General features: G+C 39.4%; 2 protein-coding genes across 4 annotated transcripts; both read right to left on the bottom strand.

The window, feature by feature from the left end:
• Positions 2,081–10,623, bottom strand: LOC109717463 (pentatricopeptide repeat-containing protein At1g15510, chloroplastic). 3 transcript variants are annotated; one of them, XM_020243272.1, is made up of 3 exons: positions 7,090–10,623; positions 5,694–5,787; positions 2,081–3,289 (listed from the first exon to the last, which is right to left on the bottom strand). In XM_020243272.1, exon 1 carries the CDS (start codon positions 10,614–10,616, stop codon positions 7,950–7,952), a length of 2,667 nt encoding a protein of 888 aa, XP_020098861.1. In that variant the 5' UTR covers positions 10,617–10,623; the 3' UTR covers positions 2,081–3,289; positions 5,694–5,787; positions 7,090–7,949. The 3 variants fall into 3 exon arrangements, with proteins under 3 accessions (XP_020098861.1, XP_020098862.1, XP_020098863.1); XM_020243273.1 differs by having other exon boundaries at positions 5,694–5,795; XM_020243274.1 differs by lacking the exons at positions 2,081–3,289; positions 5,694–5,787 and having other exon boundaries at positions 7,354–7,487; positions 7,619–10,623.
• Positions 12,161–14,044, bottom strand: LOC109717057. Its single transcript, XM_020242718.1, is given in 6 exon segments — positions 12,161–13,130; positions 13,133–13,219; positions 13,222–13,344; positions 13,347–13,386; positions 13,388–13,447; positions 13,450–14,044. Coding segments are annotated over 6 exon segments (1,227 nt in total). The 5' UTR covers positions 13,786–14,044; the 3' UTR covers positions 12,161–12,549.

The raw sequence follows: 14,044 nt of genomic DNA on the forward strand, positions 1-14,044 counted from the left end.
ATACACCACACTCTAGAAGAAAATAAAACTAGACTTTAAAATTAAAATATTTACGCATTCAGGAGCCTGATTAAATGCAATTAAAATACAGTATAGTTAAAATTATATAGCATTAAAATTATTCTTTTTAACTACTGTAGTTAAAATTATGGTCAATTTGGACGTAATGCTAATTGTCACAATTAAGCTTCTTGGTATAGTTTCAACTACATTATTTAATGTCCACTGCATTAAAATCTAATATCATATTTGAATCTGTATATGCTTAAAAACTACAATGAAATTGATATGTATCAACCTAACAACGATTCCTAAATGTCTTCCATTATATTCAAAAATTTTATACAACATAAATTATAAATTTCGACCACCACCGATTCTTTATAAACCAAATTAATAACTCCTTCAACGACGTTAAATTTTAAAGCTACTGGGTGCCCAGAAGATGTATGAATTTTAATATGTATACACATTTACGATACTGCATATCACATCTATCATATTATTATTATTTTAATTTTAAAATAATAATTGACAGGTGGTGCGGTGCTTGCTCGTGCACCAGGTGCAGGCACAATGCACGGGATGGAAACGGACCCGATTGTGGTGGGGCCCGAGTCGAGCCAATGATGCGGTGGTCCGCGTCCGAGATGGTTAGTCACGTTTAGTGCATTGGGAGGGGCCAATTCGGAATCTTTCTGTGGTCTCCGTTTCGCTTTTAAGGGACCATTACCGCTTGGGGCGTGTTTGAATTCGTGTAAGGGGTAACTTCCCACAATTATTTTAGGGATAATTATCTATATACCTCTAGTATATTTAAAAATATCCGATTTATTTTTTTTTTTTCTAAAATATTCTTTATATGTTCCACCATTACTGCAAAATATCCCTACAGTTATCTCCTATTAAGTTAACTTGAGTTAAACGTGAGTTAAATATCTACCACAGTTAAAAAAAATTAAAATATCAATTTTGCTCTTAACTTAAAGGTAAATAAGAAATATTGGTTATGGTAGAGGGGTATATTAGAAAGACCAAAAGTCAAAATACTTTTTGTGCCCCTTACTTTAAGGATAAATAAGAAAATCAGTGATAGTGGAAGGGTATATTTGAAAGGACAAAATAGTAATTTTATAGAGATAACAGAGTTAATTAACAGATTTTAACTCTAGAAGTATATTAGAAATAGGTTGGAACGTAAAAAAGATATTTTTAATATTAGTCTTCTAAGAGAGATAAATCGAAAAGTCAGAAACTTTTCAAGGGTATATAAATAATTGCCCCATTATTTTAATATATAAGGTCAATATCTAATATGTCTTTCAAAATTTTCAAATATCTTTATATATTTTTAATTTTTTTATTTTGAATATATTCCACTGTCAAGTCATTTCAGATTAATTCCGCATTAATTTTCTATTAGAATTAAAAAAATGTCAGAATACCTTTTTTTACCCCTAATTTAAAAGCAGATAAGAAAAATTGGTGACGCTAAAATAATATATCTGAAAGGTAAAAGTCAAAATACTTCTTTTGCCTCTAACCTAAGGACAAATAAGAACAGTTGATAACAGTAAAAAAGTATGTTTGAAGGGTCACAGAGACAATGGTTTTCGTAACAGTTCACTAATAGAAAAGCATATTTGAAATAATTTAGAACCTTTAAAAAATATTTTTAATATTAGCTTTTGATAAGATTAAATAAGAAAGATAAAAAATTTTCAGAAATATACAAAAATGGCTCTTTTACTGTAAGTATGAAAAGGTACTGTTACTGTAGTTATAATTTTTTTCCTACTTCAGCGCACTTGACTCTATATGGAAGTTTAGTAATCTTCGTCCACTTATTCACTTTCTATAAAAATTATTAAAATGTTATCTCACTAAAATTGTTTGTCTACAATTTATCTAAACATTTAGGAGAAATTAGGATTATATGATATAAGATGAAACGTACATGCTGATAATACCAAAAACAAAAAGTAAAAAAAAAACAACTTATGGTAAAGCTTCAGCTAAACAAATAACAGAAATGTTGAAACTTTTCTTTCATGCTACTAAATTCTATCAAAACAAACAATAAATTTAACGTCGCTGCACATGAGTTTCATTATATTTTAATTTCATCCCTCCAAACATGCCCTTACCCTTTTTTTTTCGAGAAAAGGTAGCAGCATGCTACCGCTTCATTCAACTAGGGAGTGAACCTAGCTACAGATTGAGACATCCAGAGCCTCGAGAGGAAAAAAAGAGGAAAAAAAAAAAGACAAACTCAAGGTACGAGAAAAACAAAAGAAAGACAAAAGAGAAAAGAAAAGAAGAAAAGAGAAAGAAAACCAAAAAGAAAAACAAAAATATCACATATCAACTACATGAACGATTCTACGAGTCTCTAAGCACTCTGATCTCCAAAAACAGACTCCTTAGCACCCGTCTTGATTGCTGAAAAATTATTTTGTTGCGCTCCAACCATAATACTCACCACGTTGCAACGATGGTTAACATTTCTATATCCCCTGTGCGCCCTTTTTGGCACTACTTTTTTCCCAAATCTTCTTCGCGGAATGGCGATTGTTAAAGATTAGTTTATTAGGTAGCAAATCTTTCAGTAAAGCTGTTGTGTAGGCGCAGCCAGAGAAGAGATGATCTACAGTCTCCTCATCTAGACATAAAACATAATTTTTATCTCTATTCCAGCCCCTTTTGAGAAGGTTATCCCTGATAAGCACCTTGTTTTTCAGCACAAGCCAAACGAAGATCTTGACTTTAAGAGGGAATCTAATCTTCCAAAGACGTACGGGACTGTCAACTCTGACTCCACCGTCCGTAAGGAATTTATATACTGAGTTGACCGAGAACGTTTCGGAATGTGTTCACCTCCATCTTATTTCGTCATGTGAATTACTTGGAGAAATTGTAACAAGCAACTCCTTGAAATTTGATAGTTGGTCGCTGTCTGTCGGGGTCGAAGGGGTGAATCCTGACAAAATCTTATGCCACTTCCACATTTCTCCCCCAACACTCCTTCAGTCTAGAGTTTTTGGAAGTGATCTTATCAAAGATACATGGATATAAAGTTCGCAGTGGAGCTCGATCGCACCAGATATCAGTCCAAAAATTAACCATTTGACCGTTCCCAATTGTAAAAGACATACCACATTTGAAGACCTCCCTGGTCATTAGAATACTCTTCCACCAAAAAGAGTAGGGTTTTAATGACCTGCCTTCCGCAAGTGGTTTCCATCGGGTATAGTAGATTCCGTCTACTAGTGTGCCTCATAGATGGTTCCTGTTAGAGAAGAACCTCCACCACCATTTAGTTAATAAAGTTACATTCATGGTCTCTAGGTCTTTGACCCCTAGGCCGCCCTCATTTTTAAACATGCCCTTATCTTATCCGTATAACGCTATCTTTGCCGTGAAAGAGTCAACCATATGGTTCAATAATTTTTATTTTTATTTTGACAGTACGATTCTTCACAATTTTGTATTAAACATGGGTTCATAAAACAAGTTTGTTGATATATAAAATTGATATGTATTTACTTTTGTTTTTTTTTTTGTATTTACTTTTGTTGATATATAAAATTGATATATGTATCTCGGCTACTATGTTGTTACCTCTGTGACATAGAAGCAATAACCAAATTAGAATTCTAGTTGATTCACATTTCTAGCTAAATTTATTTTTAAATGAAATAAACGAAGCGGGTAGCGTGTTACCTATTTCTCTCTCTCAAAAAAAGAAAAAAAAAAAAAAAACCAAATTAGAAGAATTTGTCAACTTCTCTAATTTGTATTCCAGAATAACTGCAGACAAATATGGGTTTCAGGGGTCGAATATTAATATGAACTGGTATTACAAAATTTAGCAAGAGGGGAAGTAAAATCAAAATTACAAGGAAGCATAAAAGTCACAGGAAAATTTTCTAACTTTTTGTTTACCACAATACTATAAAAATTGTTTTGCAATAAAAATATACACCATGTCCTTTACTTCTTGTGATCCTTTTGCCCTTCTTTTTTCTTTTTCCAATTAAAAAATCTCTATCGTGTTGATTGCTCCATGAATGAATTAAAAAAAGATTAACTAATAATAACCATTCTATTCTCTTTCCTTCCGGTCCAACTGTGGATAATTGTTTGATTAGAATCGATAAGTTTCCTTTAACTTCTCTAATATATTATAAAATTTTCCTTCATACTTTGAAGATATAAAATAGATGCACAATGCAAAAAGTATAGCGGTTGTTCAATAATAATATACATGTACTAATAGCTCTTGATCACCACTTGGGTTATTAATTTAAAGCGTCTAAGATGAGCACTCATTACTTGCCCTTCAACAAATTATACTATTTTAATATTAAAAACGCACTCTGCGCCCGACAAGGATTACATCAATATTCGTGTAACATTATATTATAATGGATTGGGAGATAATAATCGTTCTTGGTAATATAATTTATTTTAAAAAAAAAATTGGGTACCACCTAGTGGCTAAGGGACGCATCAAGAAGCACGGATGCATAAAATAAGATGAACATAAAGTACAAAGAGAAACAGAAAAAGTAGATATGAAAAATAATAAAGAGTAAACTTTCAATACTATTTTTGTGATTTCCTACTTTCACATTTTAGTATCCTGTAGGTTAAAGTGTATCAACTTAGTACCCTATGATTTCATTTTTTTTTTTCTTTTCGTCAGCTCATCCGTTAATATTTCGTTAAATTATATACAAAAAACTTCATATATCCCATCTAGATTTATCAAATATTCACTTTAGTATCCTTTAATTTTTAACTTTGTCACTCATTTAACGAAAAAAATTAGTGAAATAGATAATAATAAAAAAAATGAAACCACAAAGTACTAAATTGATACACTTTAAACCATAGGGCACTAAAGTGAAAAAATACAAAACACAGGAGTGGTATTTAAAGTTTTTCCAAAAATAAATGGTATTGGAATTATAGCTCGTAAAGGGTGATTAATCATGCTATTAAGGATCTGGGGGGAATCCACAACAGTTTGAAAAGTTTTTGTTACCCAAATGACTTGACAAAAAAGATTAGGGAACTGTCTTAATTGATACTGAAATCTACCGATTGTTTTGAAATCTCTGTATGTTCATTGTACTCACGAGAATGCTCCAATAATGAAAATCATGCTGATTATGCTTTTGTTTCTTTCATTTTTACAATTATCCTATAGTTGGGTAACTGTCTTTAAGAGATTTAAGGATTTGAGGTTCTCACAAAATCAATTACAATGATGATATGTGGTTAAAGCTCTAGCATATATCCCAAGCATCAATCATCAACAGAGAAATGATAATTTAATGACGGAGTTGATTAATTGATCTTAAAAAATGAACAAGCAATCCATGAGAGTGGTTTATGGTTCTTTTTTTCCGCAGAAAGACCTGGAGTGCTTAGTGTTTGGATGTTGATATCACAATAATTGACTTGTAAAAGTATCAACCAGATGTACTTGTAAACTTTTTTATTTTCAAATTTTTAGGCAATTGTACTTTCAAATGCATCATTATCTTAAATAAAGCAATGACCAGATAATTGTACCAATTAGAACTATATGGAATCCTATGCAACTCAAAGAACATTTTCAGAGCAACAGAGTTTAAATTGTGCAATAAAAATAAAGTAATAAAATAATTAATAGATTCTTTTACCTTGGTGTGGACTGTGGAGTTGTGCCATTCAATGAGGGAGCTTTCGGGTCCTTATTACTATGAATGGTGAGGATTTCCACTTGTCCTCCTTTTCCTGCAAGACTATATATTTATGTTATTGATGCTCAAGTTGCTATATAGGATATTAAAAAAAAAAAAGCATGTGAGGGACCAGAGCAAGGGGTTACTATTATTATGAGGCCAAATTTAATTTGGGAGAACCCTGGGGTCGGGTTTGTGAATTTGCAATTTGTGGCAATGTTCACTTAAGGGAATCCAAAACAAGGAGTAAATTTGTAAATAATGTGGGGCTAGGTGAGAGAGGGCCTTGTGACTAATTTGATGGATGCAGCGGAATGCCTACTTCTAAAGGAAAGAAGCTTTTACAACATGAAGGTATGTATCATATGCATCACTTTATATTTACCATAGAAAGAATACACAAATGGGGCATGTTTAGATGTTCTGGAGAGAACTTATGTGTAACAATTGCAATCTAGAAGATTAGTTCTAATCCATTTCGATGTCCATTAAATCATGAGTAAACTAATTTTAGTTTAATGCAAATAAGAATAATGAATTTAACATACAGAATGATTTACCTTATTTCAAGAAAAATGAATTATTCTGACAAATTACCTTTCAAAAAGTAAGCATTTTGATGAATAGTTTGAAATATTAAGATGTTTTCCACGTCAAGTTGATTTAGTCATTAAAATATTCATTGGAAAAAGAATAAGGTAAAGATGATTACTATGGAAACTCCCTAAAACACTCAGATAAATTAGACAACATGTTAAAAATCTAATTTACATTCTCTAATGGCAGCACTTAGCAGCGCAAAATTAGTAAAGACTCTGAGAGACACTGCCTTTTCAAGTTATAAGCATAGTTGGCTGCAAAATTAATCAGGTACATGATCCTTTAAAAAGCTAGTTTATGTCAAGAATAATAGAGTGGCATTGAACAGAGGAATCTACAGAACAGATTATACAGCATGGATATCAGCAATTATTCCAGCAAGGTAGTAGATGCATCATCAATTTTTATATGTTCTTTTTATTCTTTGTGTGTGTATATAACCCCCATGACTATGCAAAATTGTTTAAGTATTCCTAGAAAGTTGGTATTTGCGGGTGTGCTCGTTACTCCTGGAAGCATATTTATTTGTAGTTATGCCAGAGTATACATACAAAAGTGGTTTTTGCATAGGCACACAGGCACAGGCAGGGACACATGAAATGAACAAATACCAACTTGACAGGAGAACTTGCATAATTCCACATACTTGCACGAGGTTATATGCATAAAGACTGACAGTTATATACACAAAGAATTCAGGCAAGTGATCGCCGATCTTAGCATTGTACAAACTGTTATAATGTTTCTGGCTTACTTGGATGAAAGAAGATGCAGAACCCAATGAATCTGCTTGCAGGAAAAGCTCTAGATATCTTGTTGCAGCATGCTGACGAGTCGAAGGCAGTAAGAGAAAAGAATCAAGAAGTAAATTGAATTACTTCTCAGAATATAAAGGCATGGGAAGAATGAGAGCGCATATTTGATGACGCCACCAAAGATTCAAAACATCTCAAAGCAACTCTTATCTTCGAGGTTTCAATAATGATGTTTCGGCATTTTTACTTGCCATGCAAAAAAATAGAAGTTAATGGACTTTGCATTTTTATTTGCCATGCAAAAAATAGAAGGTTATGGCCTTTCTCTAACTCACAATATGCCATGACGATGCTAAAGCAAAATGATCATCCAACTTTAGTATATGAAAATCCTTCCCTGAAAACAGCAGAATCCTTAAGGCATCAATCAATCTGGATTATATCCCCCTTTAAATAGATAATTTTTAAAGGAGAATTATGAGATCAAAGAGAAGATATTAGCCCTTTGTCCATGTAGAAAGATCTCACAGGACAATTGATGATACAATGCCATCTATGTTCCCCATCATTGCAATACCATTATAAACTCTACAGCATATAGCTTATTTAGAGTTATTTTCCACTTTGTACTCGTAAAATTCCATCACATTGAGCTACTCCATGAAACTTTACCCTTTAGCTCAAACCACATATCTACAGCAATGCACTGTCTCGCTGCTCACATTTGCTATCAATGGCATGATGTAACTCTCTTTTGTAGACCCAAAAATTATCTTCATTATAGAGGGCTCATTACCTGATATCCATGAGGCTACAGAAAAAGAAACAAGCAACTCTTATATACCTTCATAGTTATTTTTTACCTATAACCCTCATCTCCACAAGAACACTTCCCATCTTTAAAATGGTGGAATTGCTCTGTGTCCCTCACTGTTATATCTCGCCGCACAACCTTTGAAATCAACTTTAAAATTCTATGACACCTCTGACACATATACAAGTTCTTGGTAACCCAAATCGGCGTCCCAGGCACACTATTTATGAGTCCAAAAGAAACAGCTAATCTCTCACTATGGCCACAAAATATATCGCTCTTTGATTCTTCAAGGTCATTCGACGATTGATCCTCAAGAAAATAACCCGCTGCTTTAATCCTACCGTAAAGGCCACCTAAGACAGCATTGATCTCCTTGATCTGTGGATGAGATTCATCACCACTAAGAAATGCATGAACGGTTCCTTTAACCTCAACCCAACTGCATCCGGGATCAATCTCTAATTCCTTATCTCTCATCATCTTTCTAACTCTAGCCACTTGATCCCATCTTCCCCCATCAGCATATAGGTTACATAAGAGTATATAGTATCCAATTTTTTCCGACTCCAAATTAAATATGAACTCAGCAGCAAGTTCGCCAAGCTCAATATTGCGGTGTATTCTGCATCCATTCAACAGTGCTCCCCATATGGCAGCATCTGGCTCAATGGGCATTTCTTTTATGAATCTGTGGGCTTCCTCCAAAAGCCCTGCACGTCCCAAAAGGTCCACCATACAAGCATAGTGCTTTAAATTCGGGACTATGGAGTAGTTTTTACTCATGCTGTTAAAAAAGTTCCAACCTTGACTAACCAATCCACACCTACTACAAGCACAAAGGAGAGCAACAAATGTAACTTCATCTGGCTTCACTCCAGCATCCACCATCCAATCGAACAATTGAACGGCGAGATCACCTTGTCCGCGCCCGGCATAGCCTGTAAGCATGATATTCCAAGATACCACGTCCTTCTTCTCCTGTATATTGAACTGAGACCAAGCATATTTTGTCCTTCCACACTTAGCATACAAGTCTAAGAGCGCATTTGCAAGATAACCCTCGGATCCTAAACCATTTCTCAGAGCTTGAGCGTGAATCTCCTTTCCGCACATCAATGCTCCAACTGCAGCGCACGCGGAAAGGGCAGCAATGAATGTGATAGAGTTGGGTTTTACATTGGCTTGCATGCGGCGAAAGAAGCTCAAAGCTTCAAAACTCCTATGATTTATGCGAAAGCCAGAGATTATTGAACTCCAAGATATCACATCTTTCTCAGGCATGTGCTTGAATACTTCAATGGCTTTATCGATGCATCGAGACTTTGAATACATATCGACAAGAGTATTTCCAACTATAGTATACGGAACAAGCCCTTTACTTCTTGCAAGTTCGTGTAACTTGATGCCGATATCTAAACGACCCAAGCAGGCACAGGCCGCAAGTACACTAGCTATTGTGACCTCATCAGGTTTCATGTTTTGGGCTTCCATTACTTCATAGACTTCCAGAGCCTTACTCGGGGAACCATTTTTCTCATAACCAGAAATCATCGCGGTCCATGAAACAACATCCTTGAATTCCATTCTAGAGAAGATTTTCTCAGCTTCGCTCAGTCTCCCAAGACTGGAATACATCTGAATCAATGCGTTATGGACTGAAACGTCAGCAATGAAATCTTTCTTGATCGCATACCCATGAATCTCCTTTCCTAAACTCCAATCGCTCAATGATCCATAAGCAGAGATCACACTCGTCATTGTCATAAGGTCCGGTTCAATAGAACGATTTCGCATGGTGAGAAACAATGCTAACCCTTTAACAGACTCCTCGTTCTCAAAATATCCAGCAATCATTGCATTCCAAGAGATACAATCTCTTTTAGGCATATCATCAAACACCTTCCGTGCATTCACCAAATCACCGCACTTTGCATACATGGTAATCAAAGCGTTTAGAACATCAGTTTCCGACGCAAACCCGAATCGAACTACATGGCCATGGACCTCCCTGCCCAGATTAAGATCGGGAATACCTCCGCAACTCCTCAGAACGCAAGGGAACGTGTACACATCCGGTACAATGCCGGCCCATATCATCCTTTGATACAAATCTAACGCCTCCTCCATAAACCCGGCCTTTCCATACCCACCCACCATCACATTCCAGGAAAAGACGTCTCTTTGAACCATTTTACCGAACACTGACCACGCAACAAGGAGATTCCCAAACCGAACAAACATGCTCAGCAGCGCGTTCCCGAGGCGAAGCGTGAGATGGACACTCGTGGAATCGATGTGGGAGTACACGCGCGAGCCCTCGGCGACCGCCCGCTTCCATTCGCAGAGCCTGAGGAGGGCGACATAGGTGGTCTCTTCGAGCGGGTCCTCCGTAGAAGAGGAGTCGAGAAGGAGGATAGCTTGGTGTAAATGGCCATGGACGCATAGGCGGCGGATGTGGAGGTTGAGGTCGGAGGAGGAGGAGGTGGTGGTAATGGCGTTAGGGGTAGGAGAAGAGAGTGTTGAGGACTTTTTGGGGGAGATTTGTGGGAGAACGGGGTTGGGGAAAGGGTTTAGAGTTTTGGGTTTCGGGGGTTTGGGGGAGAAGGGGATTGGGGCACTTTTTGTATAAATTGACGCCATTGTTGGAGGAGGGAGAGTGCATGGTGTTTTTGTGGAGAGGGGTTTTGGGAGGGGAAAAGCGTGGAGCATTTAAACTTAAAAGAGAGGGGGCTTCAAATGGATAAGATTATGATTTTATTAATAAGTTTAATTTAATTTGCTCACGTATACGTGACGCATGCGACATGTCCCTGTCTTAAAGTAGGTAAATTATAGTTGTGTGTCGTAATTAAAGGTCTAAATCATATTTTTAGTGCATGTTATTTACTAATGGTGGATTTTAATATTTTATCGAACCCACGGCATCGAAAACAAAGCCTTTGACATTCCATTATATTTGATGATATTTTAAACTAGTTTGGATTTTTAATCATGTCAAAAATTATTGACTAAAATATTTGTGACTTAAATGTAACATAAAATTGCTTCTTATGCAGAGTTTTTTTATATTCTGGTTCTTGATCTCTATGCCCCCGTTTGGTTCGGGGTTAAGAAAAAGTAGCTATTACAGGAATAGGGTTAAGTTCAGGATTAAAATGGTGTTAAAATTTTTTTGTGTTTGGTTGGAGGTTGGAGTTAGTCTAGGATAGTGAAAAAAAATGTTTGGTTGGAATAGATGGATAAGAAGATAATGATTGATAAAGAAGAAAAAGGTGAGAGCTCGAAATGCGTGCGGGGTTAAAGTTGGGAGGGGGAGTGGGGTTAATGATTGATAAAGAAAAAAAAGGTAAGGGCTTGGGATGCGTGCGAGGTTAAAGTTGGGAGGGGGAGTAGGATTAGTAAACCTCACTAACCCGGTTTGGGGTGGGATTTACTAACCCCACCCCAAAAAAGTGATGTTTGGGTATAAATTGGGGGTTAAGGGGTTATTCCACCCCTTAACCCCCAACCAAACGGTGGTCAGGAGCTTGAGCGGATTGTGTCACGGCCCACAGAGTTATCGATTTTTTTGAACTCAGGGGTAGGGTGATGCCGCAATTCGCGCCATACATGAACCAGGAGATGACATACTTGCGCTCTACAATTTCACCAAAAGCATTACACGAAACAAATTGTGCCCCTGCTTCAAATATAATAGATAAGTAAATATTTAAAATAAGTTTTTTTTTTAAAAAAAATAAAGATTAGGTTTTATGAGTTGGCAAAAGCAGCATAGATCTATTTGTTGTGTACCCATGCCTGAGCCCAACAAACCTAGATAACCTATTAGCCATCGAAGCAATGTTGACCCGTAACTATAATGGGGTCGGATTCTGCAAGATGTCGTTCGCCATTTGTGATTCCCTTCGTACTCGGGGATGTTGTAGTTGGTTCAACGAATATCTAACTCCACAAATGACAAAATAGTAATCTTCTTCCACACAATTTAATCATTGAGCATTTATTAAGGGCTCGTCATTTTTTTTTTTTTAAAGAGATATGTAGCATATTATTCGTTCCGTTTATTTTATTTAGAAATAAATTTAGCTAGAAATGTGAATCAACTAGGATTCGAACTTAGGTATCGACTACCAACCACTAAGTCCTTTACCACTTACTCTAGAGACGGTCGGTGCCTCGCCATTTATTTATATAGTATAGTATTATTATATGTTGTATACAGTTGGCCATATATACGACTATAATGTGACAGGTAAAAGCCAAGACATTTTCCTTTCTTTTTCCCGTCTCCTCATTAATTCAAATACGTGATACAATTCACCAATCAGGGCTTCTCAAACAATTAGACCAACAAATTAACACAGAAAATAAGAGCAAAATATATAGACATAATATATACAGTTCAACTTACAAACTGACAAACAAGGCAACCAACTCAACCAACCCCCAAAATGGCTAAATCAGACCAAATTAACCTGCTGCTACCAACCACACCACTTCACAAAGCCATCAGTGATTTGCTTTGAGATCGGTGCACCTGAGTCCAAGTCTTTAGTTTTTGTTTGTTTGGAGTGCAGGAGCTACGGGCAGAATTAATTGACATGCCGTCGCCGTCACTGTGGCCGTCGCCGTCACTGCTGGGTCACCAGTATTGTGCGGCGGCGTCGGCGGAGGGGGACGGGGAGGGAGAGGGCCAGAGGCGGGAGAAGGTGGAGGAGAGGGCGATGCCGGCCATGTTGAGGCCCTTAGTGCCGCAGTCCGGCAGGGGGGCCCACCGCCAGCGGGCGCGGTCGTAGGAGAGCCACGCCAAGTCCCAGGAGCCCTTGCAGTTGGAGAGGAGCACCAGCCTCACCACCCCGTCCCTCTCCGCCAGGCAACCCATCATCACCCCGTACGGCTTCCTGATCTCCTCGATCCCCTCCCGCGGCACCCGCGACGTCATCTCCCACGCGCACTCACCGCCGCCGCCGCCGCCGCCGCGCGGGGCCATCCCCCACAGCTCCACGCCGGTCACCACGCGCGCGCGCGCCCTGCCCCCGGCCCCCTCCTCCGCGGCGGCCGATCGGATCACCGCCACGTGGCCGTTGCCGTGCACGTGCATCCGGTCGCCGGCGCGCGGGTCCTCGCCGGGGGGGAAGCGGGGCCGGTACACGACCGGGTCGGGGCCGGCGCGGAGGACGAGGCTCTCGGGGCCGGATTGGGCGACGTGGAGGTAGACGTCGGCGGCGTCGCGGGCGGGCGGGGCGGGGGCGGGGCGGCTTCGAAGGAGCGCCAGGCGTCGGCCGTCGGAGCGTACTCGAAGAGGAAGGGCGGTGGTGGACGAGCTCGGCGAAGAGGAAGCGAAGCGGAGGGGAGTGTGGGCGGGGCCGAGGTCGGAGGAGAGAGGTGGGAGGGGAGCGGCGCCAGGAGTGGAGTGTGCCGCGGGGGCCGAGCGGGAGGGGAGGCGGCGGAGGGAGCGGGAGGAGAGGTCGACGGCGAGGTAGGGCGCGGAGGCCATTGGAGCGAAAGAGGAAAAGAAGGGCCGAGGCGGCGAGGAGGAAGGGAGCGTCCTCCCGGGGGGGAGGAGGAGCGGTGCCACGGGGATGCGGAACCAGCGGGAGGCTGCGCCGTGGAAGCCCCGGAGCACGGCGTCGCGCGGGGGCCGCTTCTTGAAGACGAAGACCCAGCCATGGGAGGAGGCGGAGGAGTGGCGGAGGTGGTAGAGGCGGCGGAAGGAGTCGGAGGAGAGGAGGGAGGAGAGGGGGCGGGAGACGGAGCGGAGGCGCAGCAGGTCGGGGAGGGAGAGGCGGAGGAGGATCTCCTGCACCAGCAGCTCCCAGGGGAGGAGGCACAGCCCCACCGCCGACGACGACGACGAGTACTGATCGGCGCCGTCCATTCGGTCTGGTCGATTCTTTTATTTTTTTTTTGTGGGGGGGGGTGGAATTTATAGACAGAGGAGAAAACAGGACATGAAATGATGAGAATACAACGGTGGGCGTTGGGGCCGACCGCCGTTGGATTCTTGTTCTCTCTGAGGTCTCTTATTAATTAGTCATGACTGTCTTTTCCTTTTTTTTTCCTTTTTTTTTTTTAGGCCTAAAAATGAAGCGTGTAATTTTTTACGCTATTACTATGCTTTAAACACTATATTATAT

Source organism: Ananas comosus, linkage group 11 (genome assembly GCF_001540865.1).
Source record: "Ananas comosus cultivar F153 linkage group 11, ASM154086v1, whole genome shotgun sequence".
Taxonomy (NCBI): domain Eukaryota; kingdom Viridiplantae; phylum Streptophyta; class Magnoliopsida; order Poales; family Bromeliaceae; genus Ananas; species Ananas comosus.